Source organism: Gambusia affinis, linkage group LG16, assembly GCF_019740435.1.
Source record: "Gambusia affinis linkage group LG16, SWU_Gaff_1.0, whole genome shotgun sequence".
NCBI lineage: Eukaryota > Metazoa > Chordata > Actinopteri > Cyprinodontiformes > Poeciliidae > Gambusia > Gambusia affinis.
Window position 1 is genome coordinate 22,277,097 of NC_057883.1, and position 20,824 is coordinate 22,297,920.

Consider the following 20,824-nt stretch of genomic DNA (forward strand, 5'->3'; position numbering starts at 1 on the left):
GAGTGAATGATTGGAGGAGGAACGGAGTGAAACGCCAAAGAATAACAGGAATACAACAAAAAAAAAAACACCTAGAGAAGCTACAGATAGGGAGAAAAACACAGCAAGGGAGAGAGCATAAAGGAGGTGTGCAGAACACAGACTCTGTGCAGCTGCAATTAAGTCAGCAATTTTGTGCCAGGGAATATGCTAATTCCTGCTTTGTGTGAGCTGTTGATTGGCCGCTGCACCAGGCAGCGAGGGGAAGTCATGGGCTTGGACGCCGCCGTCTAGCCTCCTGTTCGTCACAGGACTTGTCCGTCTGCAGCGTCACATTTTACAGCAGATTAGAGAGACTAAAGGAAACAAAACATTAGTCAGCATTATTTTAACTGAGTTAATGAAGGAAATAAGATGGGGGAAAATTCCTCATCACTTCGACCTTCATGCACTGGCACCATCTTGGGCAAATTATGTTTTTAAAAATATATTCTTAAAAATCCTATTTACATAACTTTGACTTCTTATTTTAATATACATGACATTACTGTACTGTGTTTTATTTAATCTTTTTTGTGTGTATTTTTGTGCTTTCCATTTTCCTGCCTTTGGCTGCTAACAGAAAAAGTATTATTCAATTCTATTCTAACATGTAACGATTTTACCAAATCTCTAACACATGACGACAGAAGCACGCGTGTTCAAGCAGTAAGGATGCATTATATTGTTGAGACATTAGTTGTCATTCAGCATTTTGCCCCCATGGCCTCACATGTAATTAGACGCTCTATCGAGAACAGTGGAGGTAGAGCATCACACGGCAGCGGCAGCCTGTCAGCCGAGTGCGGCTGGTGATTAGCTCTCCCTGAGAAACGTGCACACCTGTCCTTATCACATTGCGCAGCATGCGCTTGAATGCTGAATCGAAGGGAAAGGTGACATGCCGTGCTGATGAAGCACTTATGGAGGATGCTGTTCTTTGTCCTGCCATGTATTCATCCAAATTCTTAAAATGTGTGGAAGCCAGGCTTGTATTTAGATGTAAGTAAACAGCTGTGTTTGACCTTGTAGCTCTTAACAGTCGTTACTTGTGTGATGTTGAAAACAAGGAAAAATGTGAGATAAATTGGAGAAACACCAAAGGGCAATTAGTGAACCATGGAGTCGTTGCATAAAACAACGGTCACCCAGGAAGAAATCTGTATCTCAAATGTGAGTTGATAAAGTGAATATTTATCCAGTGAGCAGAACAGCTGAGAGCAGGTATTAAAGATTTAAAGATGGGGTACTATGGAAGATTAACTTTTTTTTTTAGCTTTATATCCCTCATCACAAACAGTGTTGCTATGATCCGTTCATGAATGTTTGGGTAATTTGTGAATCTCCAGAGGCGAGGTGTTGTGGTGGCACACTGGTAAAACACAACCCACTTATGGAGGCCTCACTCCTCGATATGTCACAGGGTCAAGTCCAAGCCTGATGACCTTTGTCTTCTCCTCTCTCAGTACCCAACTTCCTCTCCAACCACTCTCAAATAAAGCTCATCAGAGAAAAAAATCTTAGAAAAAAAGAAAGAGCAGAAGCTTCGTAAAGTGACAGAGGACATTTTCAAGGCATCAAATTGCAATGTGAATTTTTTTCTGTTATGTTTGATATCTATGCAGCCCTTTTCTAATGACATAAGATAACATAGTCACTTTATTATGCTACAAAATGGCACTATCTGCCTGGAAAATATAACACAACAAACCACACATCCACTCAACAGTGGATGTGTTGTGAATTTAATCTGCCTACAAAGCATATTGGTGAAAAAAATTCTCCCAACTCTCAACATTTGTCACTAAAATCCTTATATTGTTGCAGACAATCCTTATATTGTCTGCAACAATGTAGTAGTGAATAGAAGCAGCTGACAGTCAAATTTATGAGCATAATTAGGCTGTTTCACTCATGAAGCTTCAGCTGCAGTACAGTCGTGGAACTGTTTATTCGGAACAGACACAGAACAAATGCAAGTCACTGATGCAGTAGGAGTTTTTATGAGATGGGTAAACATGCAGGAGGAGAGTTTGGCGATGGCTGTTATTTAATTAAGTAACTCGCAGATGACGAGAGGTTTGTTACTGACAGACGGCAGGTGAAAAGTAAAAACACATTTTCTTACCTGGGAAACTTTGTTTACAACAAACAACTGCAGTTGCTAAAGCTACACTATGCTGCTAATAGCATTGGGTTACCCCTCCAAATCATTAAATGCTGGTGTTCCAACCAGTCCGGCGGGCCTATTTAACAAGTACATAAAATGAAGCTCCTTGGCGTGCATGTTGTTTCTACCAAAACTGTGAAAGAATCTCTGGAGTTGTGTGAGTTGTTCTGTAATAGGATGCAATCTGTGCGAGAAGGCCTTTTGTGGAATTTCATCATTATAAAACCTTGCATGGTCAACTGTTATTGGTTATTTAACAAAGCGGAAGCAAATACAAACAGCAGCAACTCGGATACAAAGTAATATGCCAGACAGACAGGGATCAGTAGGTTCTGAGTGATAGCCTGCAAATTCATTCAAAGACAGTGTCAAGAAATTCTTGCAATGGTGTTTCTATGTCAGGCCAGCTACATCCAAGTGTTACTCCTCCAGTTTAAATGCAAAGTATCAAATGCAGTCACCTCCACTGGACTCAGTAGTGGAGGACTGTTCTCTGGAGTGATGGGATATGCTTCATGCAATCCAGCATGAGTCTGGGTTAAGCAGTTGTTAGAAGGTCAATAATTACATGACTGTGCAGTGTCAAGAGTAAAGCTTGGTCCACAGGGGATTGTGGTTTGGTTTTTGATGCGGCAACTTGTCAAGACATTTTCAAGAATTTCATTCTTCCAACTTTGTGGGAACATTTTTGTGACGACCTCCTACATGACCTTGGACCAGTGTAAAATAACTGGCCTTCTTGGAGTTTTGATTTAAACTTGAAAGAACATGCTTGGGATGAATTGGAGTGGATACTGTGATCCAGCACTTTTCATCCAAATGAGCATCAGCAATAATGTCACAATTTCCCTTGAATACACCTCTAAACCTTGTGGAAAGCCTTCCATGAAGAGTTGGAGCTGTATGGTGGGCAAGTAATACTAAACCCTATGAATTAAAAATGAGAGGTCCCTGAAGTTGTAAATGGCAAATTAATGCATCTATTGTCATCCCAAATAGAGTTGTATTGCCATTTGGACTTTTTTTTTTTTTTTCAAATAAATAAAAAGCCTGATATTTCTTGCTTCATGTTTCAAAGTTTTTAGGTTCTCTGGATTGATCTGAATTGTTCTTTAACTATTTTAAATGGATAAAATTAGATTACTTTAATGCAGAAAAATGATAATTGCTGAAAGGCACAGTTTCCATTCTCAAAAATAAGGAACAATGACAGCAATATACGTGACCTATGGAGTTGTTTTTCTTTGTTTCTTCGTCTCCCTGTCAGAAACAGTGGAGAGCAATGGCAGGTTCCATCACCATCTGGTCCCAAGAAGAGGGAGGCACAGCAGTTCTCTCGCCATGCACACCCACTCACCAGCCCACAAAACACAACGAGACACACACACGCACTCACACAACTTCACTCTGAGGCCAAATCCAAGATCCTGCAGTACTACCAACATGGACACACACGCCAACACACATGCTGGCACCGCTAGGAGCATTCAGAAGTAAACATACAGGGACAGGCAGGCTTTTCCACCCACCATTTCTCCGAGGTGCAGTCCATCTGCTCTCTCCATAGATTTAGATGGCATTCCAATATGTGGTATATTGGAATGCCAGCTCGGTTTGCAATATAGTCCCTTGAGGTGCAGGTGTCTGAGGTACTCATAAACCACAACATGGCTGCTAAAATCGGCCTATAATATATTTCACTTATTTGTGGCACAGAGGAGCTACTGTGTGTTTGAGGTACTTTACAAAATATGTCGCCAATAAAACTTTGTCCTGTAGGGATCCCAGCAAAGTTTGTTTTTATTGCGCTAAATAATACTGCTCCCTCTATGTCTTGGCATCAATTTTTCAAGGACTAAAATGCTTCTTTTTATGTTAAGGATGTTTTGTTTGTACCACCAAACAACTGTTAACGCAGTTCTTCACAGGAAACAGGCGAGCACAGCTTCAGGTCATAAAATGCCCTGCGGCATTAAAAAGAACATAGAAATATTCATGAATAAAATATAAAAACTGCTATTCCAAAGAGGATATGAGGCGAGAACGCAAGATTGGACACATGTAAATCCCACTAAGTAATAATAAACCAAAAGAGGAACATGCTGAATGCAGGGTGTCGGATGCATACGTGAAAATGAAACTCCCACAGCATTTTAATTGCTGCACTCAGTTCAAAGTGACGCTGAATGCCAACTGAGCTGAGACTACAGACGAGATCAGCCCACGGTACAGAGAGCTCTGAGCGCTCAGGTTGCTGCTGCAGCTTAAAACATCACTGATGGCTGTTTCACCCTCTGACTCACTAAATTAACTCCAAATCCATTTACTAGCGTTGCAGCTTAAGCCCTCCAGTTTGGTTCGGGTCTTCAGCAGTTTCTTCTAATTGAGTTTCTAGTAATTACCACAAGGCTAATGCATTGTAAGTGCCTTCTAAATCAGGGGTAAAGATTTTGTTTCAGACTACAAGAGCAAACAGCAATCGTATACATCAGGATGCAAGAAGGGGGCTTCTGCGATGTGCCAAAAATAAGACAGATTCACAGGAGATCTTTGTGACAAGCAGCTCCCAAAGAGAGGATCATCGCGCCTCACACGGCCTTGTCTTGAACCTCTTCGCCTTTTCTGCTCCCCTGTTTAATCCACGGTTTTGCGTCAGGGTGCCAAGCAGAGGTAGCCTGGCAGACATGCTTCATCTTTGATCTTTGCTGGCAAATTTTACAACAATGAGTGGGCTGATCCTGGTTATATAAATACACTAGGAACTGTGCAAAACCTTACAATATATATGATGGTGTGCAAGAAGTATTTGTCAGCTCACAGATTGCTTGCTTTTTCCTTTGAAGAGAGACTCAAATCTTTCAGATTAACAAATTCATTTTGAAATCACACAAAGATAACCTGAGTAATACAAAAGGCAGCAAAAGTAGCAACAAACTGTCGTTTGTAGTGGTTGTGGCAATGAGTCTTTCACTTTACTGTGGAGTAATTCGAGCCATACTGTTTGATGTCAGTCCACAGCCTCTTAAATACGACTTTGACTACACCACTTCAGAAGGTTAGTTGTGGTTTGGTCCCTTTAGGTTCTTTTCCTTTCAGAGAGCAGACCTTATGGGTCACACAATGATATTGTCCAGGTTCTGGCGCAGGAATCAAACCCAGATCGTGACATTTCCACCACCATATTTGACTATCAGTATGACGCGTTTTTTTTTCCTTCAAATGCTGTGATAGTTTACATTATTTTTAACAGGACACACACCTCCCGAATTTGTCTCCTCAGATCCATCCATCCATTTTCTGTTCACCCTTGTCCCTAATGGGGTCAGGAGGGTTGCTGGTTCCTCTCCAGCTACGTTCCGGGCGAGAGGCGGGGTTCACCCTGGACAGGTCGCCAGTCTGTCGCAGGGCAACACAGAGACAGACAGGACACACAGAGAAACCAATTAACCTGACAGACATGTTTTTGGACTGTGGGAGGAAGCCGGAGAGAACATGCAAACTCCATGCAGAAAGACCCCGGGCCAGGAATCGAACCCAGGACCTTCTCGCTGCAAGGCAACAGCTCTACCAACTGAGCCGCTGTGCAGCCCCTGTCTCCTCAGATCACAATCATCAAAACATTTTGGGTTGAAGCAAATGAGACTGGCAGCGTTTTAAATGTTGTTCTAGGATCTTTTATGACCTCCTGATGTGTCTCTGTGTCGCCATGTGATTGACTGGTGACCTGGCCAGAGTGTAAGCACTTTGTCTTGTTTCTGAAATATGTTACAGCAGTTAACTTGACATAAATTTGACTTATGTAATCCCCCGATGGTTATAGAAAATGGATGGATGACTCTGGTTTCCTGGAGTTCATACTCTTTCCAGACTGATAAATGATCTTTTTCAGTTTCAATTTTATGTAATTTCATGTTGTCAGATACGTTCTTTTTAAATGATTTCTATGTACTATATTTCTATATATTTTTTCGATATAGAAAAAAGTAAAAACAGAAAATCAATTTGGTTGAAATGTCTAAAAACAGTTAGGCTATTACTTAATAATTTAGTGTTTTCTTATCTTTTGGCTTTTTGCAACCTTGTGGCAATTGTGAGAAAGTATCAGGAAGCCTGCAAATAAACACACCCTTCTTTTTCTCTCATGAAGTAGCTTGAGACCTTCCTTCTCACGAAAGACTCCTTTAATTAGGCTTTAATTGCCTTATTAGCTGTGGCCATCGATGGTGGAGACAATGCAGCGAGAGAAAAAGGTCAATCATGGAAGACAGAAGGAGAGGAGGAGACATAACTGGGCAAATAAACAAAGGTCAGTAACAAGAAGAAGCATCCACACACATTAAAACCCTCAATTACACAGAAGTGGATATAGAAATATATGTGCAAGGTGGCACTAAATGGAGGGTTCAATGTGCAGGACTCTTGTAGAAAAGAGTTGTCAGGTGAAATAAAACACAAGGATAAGCTCAGATACATGACCGGTCCTTCAACAACAGGCTCGGAGGTGTGCCCAGGCAATTGACCCTTCACCCTGACCTCGGTAAGGCAGGGGAGATGAATGAGGCAAAGGAGAGGGCTGAGAGCAAAACGAAGGGCAACAAGAAATGATAAATGAGAGAGGTTTGGAGGAAAAGGAGGAAACGGAAAGCAGCACATGGAGAGGGGTTGAACAAGACACATAAAAGAGGATAGAAAGGGAGCAAAAGTTCTGCTGGGGATATTCAGCCTCTATTCTCATGGAGGTATTAAAAATGGGCTTAAAGGGTAGATGCCTTCAGAGACCAATAAGAGCAGAGATGTAAAATGTGCACTCAGACTTGTAGAATTACAAAAAATGACCTCAATAAAAGTAGTAGTTTTAACAACCACACGGAGAAGAAATTCCACATTTAGCACAAAGAGGCGACACAAAAAAGAGCTTTAAGCAAAAGGATGCAAACACAATATGACAGCGGGGTCCACCGAAGTCACATGACTTGGTCTCAAACCCAACTGAAGATACACATTTATTGACTCTAAACCCAACTATAAAAAATTTGCCCACTAATGAGTCATGTCTCACTTGCACTTGAGACTTTTGATTTAAAACTACTTTCACCCAACAGAAAGTAAGATATTGTTTTCTCGTGTACGTCTTAAATCAGCTGTCATTTTGCCAATGTGACTGAAATTAAAAATGTCTGGATCATGTTGGAATTATTAATTTATATATTTCTTGGAATAAATTGCAGCGCTTTGTTTTGTAATGATGCCGTAAGATGGATGGACAAAAGGACAGTCAGACAGAGGTAATGCAAAGACTGGACTTGGACTGGAAACTTGTTCCCTCCCTCGCCTGTGGTGGCGCTGGACCAAATACTGTATGAAACACCAGAAGATGGAGAGGCATCAGATTTTAATGGTTGTAGGAGTTCTCTATTGTCTTTGCCGAAAAACAATTTCTCCAGCTAGAACTAGATTCATGCGTTTGTTTTGCATGTATTTACCCAGAATGCCCTCACCAGAAACCTCACCAGAGTTCACGTCAACAGAACTGAAACGGACCTGGTAGACCAGAGTTTGCTGTTTTGGTCCTCATCAGAGTTTGGTTACACATTCACACCTCCCCAAATGAACAGGACTTTCTAAGAAAATGAACTAGAGTTCGATTAAAGCAGACTAAGCAGCACTGGTGAGAACGCACCCTAAGGGACCTGCTGTTGCATGTCTGTCACAGTAGATTCAAACATGGACGAATGAGTCAAAGCAACAACCCAGAGATGTGTTTGATGATGAAATGACAATAGAATATGACATAAAGCTGAAAAAGTCAAATTTGCATAATATCCCAACGTTAAAATCCATAGTTGCATTCTTGAGAAAATCTTCTTTACTTGGCAGGCTGACTTCACAGACTTCACAATCTACACAGGATTCTATCACTTTCACTGTGAAGTGATATGCAATAATAATTTCAAGTTTTGCTCAAACTTGCATTTGAGATCTGCGACAGACTGGCGACCTGTCAATGGTGACCCCATCTCTCGCCCGAAACGTTCTCTGCATATAGGCACCAGCAGCCCCACTAGAGACAAGGGTGTTAGAAAATGGATGGATGGATTTGAGATTCAGTGTCCAATGTGAGACCAGGAGCTGATGCACTTCTTCAGCTGACATTTGCATCTGTATTGAAGGCTTACCAATCCATCTGTTGCCTTATGTAACTTCATCTATGTTGAAGTGATGCTATTAATGGATGCTGGCAAGAGTGAAGCTCTTCTTGTAATATCTTACTATCTGTACGGTCCTGATGGCAGTAGCTTATACAAGACACTGTTGCTAGTCATCTTCTGTTTTCTCTATAGGTGCATCTCAATGTTCACACCAGTGTCAATTTACACCACTGTATGTGCTGTGCCTGTCACCAGTATAGGTGTTTGGACACATATATCTGTGAAGATGCGGAGAACTCAGTCTATCGGGAAGAAAGGAGGCAGCCTGTCTTCCTCTTCCATTCCCCAGACCTCATTAGAACCCACTCAGTCAATCAAGCATGAATCCTGAACACAATAACATGCAAAGTGCTTTGTCTGTGTGTAATTGGCCTTGCCAGGGCTGTTTTTCTTAGACGGTTAGCTTCACTTGTCTTTCTCAGACCTCAGCCAGCAGCACCGTCCAAGAACTGCAGCTGGCTGATGGAGGACGAGTGAAGGGATGGCAAATTGAGTTAAAAAACGTAGATTTTAAAGGAGCAAAATTACAGTGGTGAGCATCTGTTCCCGGCCTCCTGCTTGCTCATCCATTTAACAGGTTTTTGCACACCTCAGTGTTGTGAGCGGTCATGTAGTCATGTCCTGTCTGTCGCCATCACACATGTTCTCCATTATAAGAATCCACCAAACACCCTATTTCCACAATCAAAAGGGACCGCTCACCGACAGGCGTGACGGCTGAGGGATAACACTCCGGAGCAGAAATATTCTGGCCCCGTCTGCGTCCCCAGAGGAGACACTGTTTGTTTTCAGTGATAGGTGACACGGCTGACTGACACTTTCCTCCAACCAGACAGCCAATCTACTGAAATTGTGCTGTGACATTGTTGATTAAGTGGACATTCAGTGTTCATCGTGTGCGTTGTTATAGTGTGATGGGTTCACTGGTGCAAGAAAATGCAATCTGAGCTTGTGTGTGTGTGTATCTATGCGCGTTGCAAGAATATTTCTCTGTATTACATGTTCCTTCCAAGGACGTGCGACAGCAAATATCAAAGGACTACATTTGACTTTGAACCAGAGCCTTGTATGATTCGAGTCGGGCCAATGGCAGCGGCCCAAAACGTTGAGATAATCATCAGAAGTCAAGTGCTGCCATCTAGTGGCATAAATCAGTCATTTCAGTTGATTGAAATAGTATTTGTAGGATTTATCTAAAAGTTAAATTTTAATTAATCTATTTATTAAGATTAGAAAATGTTGTTGGATCTACAACAGACTACCACTATTAAGAGTAGTAATGATAATCCAAAACATATATAATGATTCAAATAAAACAAATTTAAAAAACATATTATTACTTTATTATGTTAGCTATACATTTTTATTATAGCAAAATAATAGGAAACATATTTTATTATTATCATTATTATTATTATTATTATTATTATTATTATTATTATTATTATTATTATTATTATTATTATTATTATTATTATTATTATTATTATTATTGTTGTTGTTGTTGTTGTTGTTTTATTTTATTATTTTTATCTACTTAATGAGATGCACAGATTCATGATACATTTATAGCTTCTACTCTTTTTCTTGTTTCGTTTCAGTTATCTTTTATTTCCTGCTCTTGTTTTTTAAAGCCAGGTGACTCATTCATTTCGCCAATAAAATTGTAGAACATGAATAAAAAAATAACCTGCACTAAGGTTTAATTACTGAGGCAGCATTCAGTTGACGCAGCAGGAGCAGGGATGTGTTTTTGTTCTCTTTCTTAATAAGAATTTAATTCATGCTTCCTGTCCCGCTACCCGTGTCTCCGCCTCCTTCTCTTGCTCTTACAGCCTTCCCTCAGATCAATAGCTTTGTTTGTTGCAGCAACATCTCCCGGTGTTTTCACTTGTCTCTCTCCGCAGGACGTGAATTGGATGTCCTGTCCTGTGCAGTGGTTATGCTGTGAATCAGAAAAGCCAAATTAAATTTCCTAATTGGTTTCCTTGGGAAGGGTAAAACAGATTTAAATTGATTACCGGTAATGGCCTTTTTGTGGAACCACATTGGGTTCTGCTGTTTGAGGAGGATTTAGCAAAACCAATTAATTTGCCTCACCTCTTACGCGCCCTACTTCTGTCTCCCTTTGTTTCTGTCTGGGAGCTTTTTCATCGTTTACTTTTCCCGCTCTCTAATGCCCTACTTCATACTCACAGAAATAAAAGGAATAATGAAGATAATGTCACCGGATAACAATCATTCAAGCCTAATTGGCTGAATACTGTCACACTGGGGTGCTGATAAAATGGGAAAATTTTTATTTTTTTTACTCTCTGTATGCTGTTACAAGGCTTGCCTGACAAAAGATAATTTAAACCTTTCATTCAATTACTTTGCCTGTGGATGTTTGCTTCCACACTGTGTCTCTTTCCACAGCTGCTGCTTCAACTGAGGGAGGAAAAAGAAAGACGTTAAGGTCACATTTTGTCAGACAAGCTGATTAATTCCTTAATATGTTCCACATCTTTCCGTATCCACAGCCTCTATGTTTTGCACCTCCAATCAAATATTATCACTACCAGACTTAATGTGACATTTAGCATGGGCAATTTGCAGGCACCTAGTATGACTTCATTAATTAGACTGAGGAAACTTTTGTAAACGATTTAAAGAGATTTTAGTAGAATCTGAAGAAAAACTATTTTCGAAAGTCCAGGACTAATTAAGCTTATCAGAACCTCAGTGTAACCTGGATCTGAAGAAACCATCCCCTCTAATATTGGACTTGAAAATTACATTTTACCTAATCCACCCACAAGGACAGCCATCCGTGAACTGTTAAGTGATTTATGTCATATCTGACAGAAACAAATTGCTTACATGCCTGGGAAATTCAGGATCTCAGCATCATAAACTGACACACGGAGTTTCACAGGGCTCTAGTTTAGGCCCTACACTTTTTAATTTTTGCATGTTGCCAAGAGAGACCTGTTCAGTCAACCTCTTCCAAATAATTGTATATCCTTCTGAGCCAGACAATTTCGAGACTCGGGAAACCTTTGTTGAATAATTTGATTAGTGACACCATGACTTTCCAATATTTAACTTTCACACAATAAATTTTACTGCGACAGACTGGCGACCTGTCCAGGGTGAACCCCGCCTCTCACCCGGAACGTTAGCTGGGGATTGGCACCAGCAACCCTCCCGACCCAATTAGGGACAAAGGGTGATAAGAAAATGGATGGATGGATGGATGGATGGATGGATGGATGGATGGATGGATGGATGGACAATAAATTTTAGATTTTCATTATCTGCACAACACATTAATTAACTTTAAATATTTCACTGTGTAATATCTTATAATATTTTGAGTATTTCTGAAATGAGTGACAAAATAATAAAAAGTTTTTTCATAATATTTAAAATGTTTTTAATCTCTTTGTATAAGTTGTTTTATTACACTTTTAATATGACTTTAGGTTGATTTAATGTAATTTAATTTTGTAAATTTTTGATATCACTTATTTCAGAAGAAATATATTATATATTATTATATTATTGCTACATTAAGTCATTCACAAGCTGGTTAAGTGTCAAGCCCAAGAGCACAACAACTGAGACAGACAGAGCAGGAGTTTGAACCGGCAACCCACCATTTACAGGATGAACTCATACCTCCATCACCTCATCTATATGTGCCTTCAGCATTTTCTCCTATTTTAAACCAATTTAGTCTCTATTAACATGACATTTCTGTGAATTCTTGTCTATGCTTAGCCTTGTTTTGCTCATATTTTTTTCTTGATTTATATACTGAAGTCTTTAGGCTTTTTTACATGAGAAAAAATTAGAGTTAAACGCAGTAAAGCTGAACAGTCTATGACAAATTAACAAAAGAAAAATCCAGTACTGTAACCTTATTTATAGCTGACGTTAATCTGCAGCAGAGTTAAGCAACCCTCCACTGCCCAAGGGTCAAAAGAGATGTTCAAATACTGATTTAAGTATCACTATTTAGTTGGATTACATGTAAAATCCCTGAGCATTACAAACGACGATAGAAAGAGGCCAGACTCCATTAAGGGATTTCTTTGCAGACGGTTGGTGTAAGTGTGTTGCCAGTTTGTCCTAACTAGCAGCAGTAGATGATATCTCAGGACAGCTAACAAGGATGTTTCAGACCACAGCAGGTGTGCTCTGGGTGTAAAATGTGAGTCAGAGACTATTAGCAGGAAAAAGTGAACGACTGAGCACAACAAGTGGAGAAGGGGGTAAAACTACTTTTAAAATGAACCAAGCAACACAACAATTTAAACTGTAAACACAGACATCTGGGGTATGAATCTGATTCAATCAAACAAAATGCACTCAATACTAACTACACATGAATATGAGCCAAATTATAAAGTTAAAGTGGTTGGAGTCATATCAGAGTTTTATGATGTCACTACTTTTTAATGAGTTTGTAACTAATCATTTTCTCTCGGCGTAGTCTCACCCATCATTATGCTGACGTTATTATGTGACAAAAATTCTAACATGATTATTTTTTTTCCTCAAATTTAAGGAGAAAATAGGTTTGCTTGGTTGTTTTGAACATATAAGGGTATTTATTGCTAATGGTACAACTTCTTTTAGATGGCTGAGATTTGAACAAAGTTGAGTGTCCCAGCAAGACAGGGATCCCAAACAAATATCAAAAACTGGATTTGGAAAGTGGATAAAACAGGGGAGTTAATATGAGATTTAGAGCAGTTACTATGTAGATCCTACAGCTGAGATGTTTTTTTTTTTCTTGTTACAGGGGTCCAAAAGCTCGATAAAACAATAAAAATATCTCCTGCAGGGGGGAAAAGTCCAAACATTGGAAGGATTTATGGGCTTTGGCAGCTCTGAAAATATTTATTTAAACAAACATTCTTAATATTGTCTAAAGTAAGAGTTACTAATTTAGGGAGAAGACAGATTTTCTCTTTTTAACTCCTCAAATATGTATATATATATATAAATATTGATATAAAACAAACATCACTGAGTTTAGATAAGCACGTTTCTCTCTGTGCTGTCAGTTTAAAGTTATCCAGTGTTTGATGTTTGCTTAAGGCAGATAGACTAACAATCTTCACCGCTTAATTCTTCACTACTCAGTTTAGCATGTAGTTTTGTCTATTTGTGTTTTTCAGAAGAGGAAAAACGTGTAGTGTGGGCTATAAATCACTTAACGTTGACAAAGCAAAGCTCTTACCAGCAATGTGTATATCCAATGACACATTTTATTTCTTTACATTTATTTACAATGCTCATAAACAACTTTTATTACAAGTGCACTGAGGCAAAGAGCCATTGTGTTTCTCTCAAACTTGCAGAGAACAGAGAAACATGTTTAGTTTACAGCACATGACTCAGTTACTCTTAAAAAGGAATTACAGCAAATTACATGTCACTTTTTCCCTCTGTTGAAACGAGTGCTGGACCTGAAAAATCCGATAAACAGAAAGAGGAAATAAACAGGCAGTAAACTGCAGAGTGAAGATAAACAGAGCTTTGGGCTCACATGTGCTGCTTGTATTCTGGCTTTTAGTTGATTTATTTAGCATTTGCAATTACAAAAACTTTTTAAAAGCATACCTGTTCAGACCAGTGGATAGCTGGCTGCAGTGGCGATTCCACACTGGTTGTGTTTGTTCCTGGACATCTTGATATAACCACTGTCTCCCCAGCTAAGACCCCAGCTGCAGAAACACACAAATAATGTTTTTTGTTTTTTGTTTTTGTTTTCAAAGAACCATGGTTTGCTTTTAAGGACAAAGTAAATCTGAACTACATGCTTACCTGTTTTTAACCAGCCAATAGTCAAGACCACTGTCAGTGCCGTAACCAACAGCGAGCACTCCATGATCCAGGTCAGTGCTGCTGCAGTCAGGCTCATCATACACACCTGCAACACAGATCCACAGGTTAGAACAAAGGTCAAATTGTAAAGTCCCATTGTCATTTCTTTGCAGGTTTCAATCCACATTAACCTGATTCATAAAGCTGGAAAGAGGAATGGCCGGCATCGATGCCAACAGAAACTGGTCCGATGGTGGCCACAGCCTCCTTCAGGGCGTCTTCGTCGCCTAGATTCACATCAACATAACCGGTGCATGTGGCTCCAACGGTGTTGGGGTTGTAGCGGCACTGTCCGTCCTGAAGGAGGGAAAACACGCCACAATTCACTCTCTGTGTTTTCCATGCTAATAGATCAAATGCGATTATACGGAAGCATTTTCAACTGTTTTCTCAGTCTTAGCATTTGCTCGTCTCTTAGCAAGTCAAACAGAGTGTGATGAAAACAAAAAATGCTTTTTCAAAATTATGAAAGAAATATAATAAATCAGCAAATTGTCAGCCCTGACAAGCACAATTTTGCAAACACAATAAATGGGTAATTTCTTTTTATTTTATTTTGCGTAGTGATTGTCATCATTAACCACAGTTCTTACAATTTATAAATATTCTTGTATTTTCTAAAAAAAAAAAAAAGTTACTTTCTAGATTCCTGTTTTAGAGATTTAATGTTTTTCTTATCCCATATATATAAGTATAATATTTCAACAAAGTCTGAAAATGTGAAAAACTGACAACAACAATGATCCTGATAAAGTTTTTAAAAATGTGCTCCAAAAGAGCTTACTTTAAAGATTGACGTATAGTATGCATCAATATACTTTCTCTTACTTTTTAAAATTATTTTTAAAAATTAAACAATTATTTAAATAGTATTAATCTCAATCCTGATGCATAGCTATAAGTTTTATGAAATTGTAAGCACTTAAAAGTGATCAAAAATAAGATGTATTTATTTCAATCCACCATTTGCAGAAAAACAAAAAACAAAAAATCCAGTAGTGAAAAACCGTTAACCCTGAAATTTTTTAATGGACTTTAAGAGCAGGGTATGAAAAAATTTTAATTGCAATGTATTTTAAAGCAACAGATTTTGAACTGGCATTAGTGGCACTAAAATTACTGAAGGAATGCTGCATATTAAGCATATTAATATGCATAATATGACTTCGCTCATATTAAGCATATTTATATGCTTAATATGCTTCATATTAAGCATATTAAGCATATTCGCTTTCGCTTTCAGGATTAATGCAAGTACATGTTACATCCAGAAGATGGCAGCATTGTTTACTCATTCAAACTTTTAGCACTCGAGAAGTTGATTTGAATATTGACAATTCTTTGATTCTATTTTGTTTGAAGTTTAAGTAACATTTTTTTCTCACCTCTGCCTCATAAGGGTAGGAATCCTCTGTGTCAATCCCACCGTTAGCCTGGATGTACTTGAAGGCGTTGTCCATCAAGCCGCCATTGCATCCCATGTTGCCATAGTCACCAGAGCAGTCAACCAACTGCTGCTCACTCAGAGACACCAGCTTCCCGGTCTTCCTGAAGGTCTGGCCCTCCAGGGAACCGGTCTACAACAGAGAATTGTTTTCTTAAGAAGAGACCAGTTTCCTAAAGTTTCCTGAATTCAAAAGAAACACTCAGTTCTTCTGGAGCGTACCGTGCTGAAAGCCCAGCAGGAGCCGCAGTCCTTCTGATCCTTGACATCTGTAACGTATCCCTTGTCCCTCCAGTCAACAGACTTGGGTAGATCGTTGGAGTTGAACAAGCTGAGGAAAGTAGAGCCACGGCGAGGCAGGGAGGCGTTGAATGAACGCAGGCAGCCTAGAGAAATCATTCGCCTGTACTCTTCATTTTCCTGGAGAAGAAGAACCGAGTTCAAAAAGTCATCATGGAGAAATAGTTATTTTTTCTTAACCTGTCCCTTCCTGACTGCCTTGTCAGCCAGTGTGATGGATGAATAATAAGAAATAAAGCTAAGAACATATTTATTCATGTCTATATTACATAATAAAGTTATATTATTGGAAACAGAAGCCCAGCAGCCTCCCTCAGAGCTCCACAGATGATACAAAAGATTGAGATGAAATTATAAATCTTAGCTTGAAGTCAAATAAAGTGGTGACAATAAAAGTGAAATGGAAGATGATTTTTATGCATATACCATGTCAGCAAAGTAGGTCATCCCAAGGCGGTATGACTTGATCCCCTGATCTGCCATGATGTTGTGAACCAGAACCACTTTGCGATTGTTGAGCCAGATTTCCTTCCGCTGTGCCTCCTCTGATGGAGAACTGTAAGTCCTTCCTGGAATAAAGAAACAAAAAACCATGAGAAAATAAAGAGGAGACAAAACCTACACACAAAATGCACAAAAATAAGTATTTAGGTATCTTGTTAGAGGATGCAGGATCTCACCAAACTTCAGTTTCCAGGCGTGAAATTCGAGGTCTTCCAGTGAGATGCTTGCACAGCTGGCCACAGCCAGAGCAGCAGCAATAAAGAGCAGGATCTTCATCTTGGCTGAACACAAACACATAAAAAACAAAAACTTGTTTGAGTTACAGGAAACCACACAGGTTATACATAATCTCTTTCACTTCAGCTTTTCTTCTTATGCTTTTCTCAGACGCTTCCTTGACGGGATGTTTGATGTTACCAGTTCTCAGCAGCAGAACTTTAGTTCTATAACCTACTTTTCATGAATATCTCTTTCACCTCTTCCTCTTGCTCCTTTCTCCCCTTTGTTTTAGTGTTAATATATAACAGAATCTGTATGAAGTTTAGGTCTTATTTGCTCTTACCTGCACCTATCTTTGTTTATGGGCTGAAGACAGATGTATTTCCTCCCGTGGGTGACAGAGGTGTGTTGAAAAGAGATTCTTATATAGATGACAACTGTTATGATTAAGGCATTCCAGTCAGGTGGCTGTCAGGAGCCCATAAACAAAAAAAAATAACAAGTAAAGCATTAAAACAAGTAAAAGGTGGAGTTAGAAGTTATGAGAAGCTTGCATGATGTCAAATAGATTCAACCTCAGCAAAATAAGCAACATCAGTTACTCATTTGGGGTTTCTACGAAGTGACTTCATTCAGCAGTTTGTTGGTTTGAGATTTTACAGTCACATGTGACAGTAAAATATTTTCCATGGGATTTTCTGTTGCTTTCAGCCTGATTCCAGTCAGAGAAGTGGGGATTCTTCTGAGTTCCAGACAAAATCTAACAACATAAAAAAATAAATCAATAAAACAGGCTTTGCATGCACTCACTCCCACATGTTTTTTATGAAACCTAATAGGCAAAACAATGGCGCATTGGAAAATACTGAACGTGCAGAACCCGGTGTGTTTCTGTTTCCTAAAGCAGGCTGGCTTCAGTGGACACCCACTCAATTATAGTTACCTGAATTATGAGGGTTTACATGAAATGTTGCTCCATCTTTACCTCTTTAAAAGAATCTGGGCTAAAATAACTCCACAAAAATAAATTCTGTCTAGATTGATGAAAACACAAACAAAAAAATCACACTTCTGCAACTTTGATAATTTTTTATAACCTTCTGAAGGAAGTCTTCTCAGGCTCTGAACACATCAAAACTCAGAGCAGCCACTGTGAGAAACCCTTATTCTAAGTTAGCGTTGATTAAGATTTACGGTAAGTTTTAAGTTTTTTTAAGTTTTTTTCAAGACCAAAGTTTCTTTCTTTGTTTGACTTGGTCCTCAGTGTTTAACAAGCTGCACTGTTAAAATGTGTAGAATTGAACACAAAACTGAGAAGAGTTCTTCTTACTTCAAACTTGAATATTTTTTTATTTTCCAGAATATAAACTATTTAATTTTTACAAAGTGGTAGAAAATGATACAAGGTTATAGTTTTTTACAAATAAAAATCTGAGGAAGGTGTTGTGCACATGATCTAATACTTTCTGGATCAAAGGACAATGGCAAGTCTTTTAGAGTGTTTCTCTACAAGTTTTGCACATTTAAAGCCTGAGATTTTTGTCCATTTCTCTTTACAAAAGACTTGAGCTAAGAAATGGGTGGACAGCGTCTGTGAATGTCTGCTTTCAAGTTAGATTTTGGTCTGGACTTTGAATGGTTCACTCTACAACATTTTTTTGCTCTGAACACAAAAAGGTTTCTTCTTCATTGGCACTTGCAGGTTTGGTCGTAGCTTTAAAAAAAAGTCAAAATTCCCAAGAATTTGGAGTAAAATAGATGAAACTTCACAACAACTCAAATGCATTAGACATGATATATTTATATTAGACTCTGTGATAGAGAAATGAGAAAAGACACACAAGAATGACTGGGGATCTGTACTTCTGACTATTTACATCTCAATAAATCAGACTTCAAAGTTTTGGTTGTTCATTATGGAATTTTTCATCTATAGTTTGTTTACTTTGGCCAGAATCCATTGATGGAAAAAAACTCACAGCTGGACCCTTTGTTTTTACTCATTAGAGCAGCTCTGAAAATGTAGGATTTAAAGAAGTTAGAATGTCAATGCACTTCACACTTTTTAAGATTTTAATTTGCAAACGTGTTTTTTTTTTAAATCCCTTAATTCTCCTTCATGTTGGTCTGTCACATAAAATCCCAAGACGTTTGTGGTCGTAGCGTCACAATACATTGACAATTTAAAGTGGTGTGATATATACACATATATTCCCAACTCATGCCTGTCTACCTCCTGGATGTCACAAGGCTCTTAGTCTCATGACAGAGCTTAGACCATAAAGATAAAGTTAAAAGCAAAAAGAGCTGATAACCAAGCTAAAATGTTACGTAAGTTATATGTATTTGCTTTTGTAGATGCAGTCAGTCTGTCTGTCTGTCTGTCAGTCTCCTGCAGCAGTAAACAAACATAGCTTACTTTAAGAAATTAAGTACATGTTCTTAATTTTAGATTTAAAAAATTTACTGTCATTTTGTTTATAGATGTTTAATATTTGAAGAAAAAACATTTTAAAAAACCACAAGAATTTTCTGTTTAATTAAAAACAAATATAGAAATGTGTTAGAGATAAATAAGTGCTTCTGCTATGACATGCATCCCTCAACAGTGGACCAAAGCTACAAAGAGCAAAAAGTGAGACTGTAACATAGTCTGATTGTGGCAAAGCGCTCACATCTTTGTTCTCCTCAAAAGGTCCCAAAACCTCCATTACACATTGTAAGATTTTACTGTTTGCTAAAAAAGACACGTTGACTCAGAACGAGAGATCTGGATGTATTTAGAGGGATGCTGCCTCTGCCTCTGATTAGTGATCTCCTGTGTTTGTTTCTACTTCATGATTATTTCTGCAGCTCGGCTATCAAGATGACATTTGATCAAGATGTATAATTTTTATCTTTTGTTGGAGCTCAGTCTAATTTTACTTCCTGCTTTGCAGTCAGGATGCAAATAGACAGGATCATGTGAGTCCTGAAAACTATCTTGTGTTTTTCTGTTTTATGCAGTCAGACAAACTGAAAACTGAAAGAACAGTTTTTAAAAACACATCTATGTTGATTGTTATCTAAATATCTAATTCTAAAAGAATGTAGAGTTGTGTATTACTGTTTGACTCTACTAAAGGGTTAATACTTTACTTTCAAAATGTAAACCATGTAATCCTGATTAAATCCTGAAGAAGAATCACATTTGAAGTAATGGCCTGAGTAACAAAAAGAGTTGTTAAATCTGTTCATTCTTGCTTTTGGTTAATTTCACCAGTTTTACTATTTCTTTCATCCTGTTTTTGTCTCCTACTAATAGGTTTACGAACCAGGTGATAAAAGCAAATGTAAGTACAGTAACAGATGTTCTTCAGCTATATCAGTCGTCGATGATCATAGAAAACGATCATCGACTTTTTACAAACTCTAAATTGATTCCATTTGAGGAGGAAGTGCAATGTTTGATGTGCTTTTTGGCAGATCTCATCAGAATTTTCACTAAATGTCAGCTTCCTGTCATAGATAACACCTCCATACTTACATGACTAAAACTTTCTGCACTGTAATTTAGTTTTAAGAATAAAATTCTTGAAACATACAATAAAATCCACCTGCTGACCAGGTGAGTCATTTTCTGCTTGCCCAGCAACAAGCTGATAATAACTTCATCTGCAATGATTTCTGTAATTGTTAATGAAAAGAGAATACAACCCTGAGGATATGACTTCTAGACACTTTCATCAATCCTTAGATTGTGTTTTAAAGTGCATTGCAATAGTATACATACTGCTACAGTTTTTAAAACACAAAGTCAATGTAATTTAACTGGGATTCCATGCATAAAAGTGATATCAAAGCAAAAAGATTTGATGGTTTTAAAAGAAATTCTGACTTTAAACGTCTGAGAAAAAAAGTTTTCTTCAGTAGCCCTAATCCTCTTACATACAAATAAAATCTAAAAAGTGTGATGTGCATTTATTTGCTTTGTGCAGACATGTTTGCAGTTACAGCTGCAGATTTTTTGCGGTTTTTCTCTAGCAGGTTTTTCTCCAGTGTGTAAGAAAAGCTTCCCCCACCACCGTGCTTCCCGTTGAG

The 20,824-nt window shown here is 38.4% G+C and overlaps 1 protein-coding gene across 1 annotated transcript; it reads right to left on the reverse strand.

Annotated features, from left to right (window-relative positions):
- Nucleotides 1-13,638: 13,638 nt before the first annotated feature.
- ctsl.1 (cathepsin L.1) lies at nt 13,639-17,371 on the reverse strand. The gene is made up of 9 exons (XM_044142044.1): nt 17,088-17,371; nt 16,702-16,806; nt 16,448-16,590; nt 15,944-16,141; nt 15,663-15,854; nt 14,409-14,574; nt 14,218-14,323; nt 14,014-14,117; nt 13,639-13,859 (listed from the first exon to the last, which is right to left on the reverse strand). The coding sequence occupies exons 2-8, from the start codon at nt 16,799-16,801 to the stop codon at nt 14,018-14,020; spliced, it is 1,005 nt and encodes a 334-aa protein (XP_043997979.1). The 5' UTR covers nt 16,802-16,806; nt 17,088-17,371; the 3' UTR covers nt 13,639-13,859; nt 14,014-14,017.
- Nucleotides 17,372-20,824: the final 3,453 nt, after the last annotated feature.

Bases quoted from the DNA above. Each gene is read 5' to 3' on its own strand.
- ctsl.1 (XM_044142044.1), bottom strand. From the start codon at position 16,801: ATGAAGATCCTGCTCTTTATTGCTGCTGCTCTGGCTGTGGCCAGCTGT. The intron at 14,575-15,662 runs GTGAGAAAAAAA...TCCCTCCTTCAG, and splicing joins CCTACCCTTATGAGGCAGAG to GACGGACAGTGCCGCTACAA. The intron at 14,118-14,217 runs GTAAGCATGTAG...GTGTTTCTGCAG, and splicing joins TATTGGCTGGTTAAAAACAG to CTGGGGTCTTAGCTGGGGAG.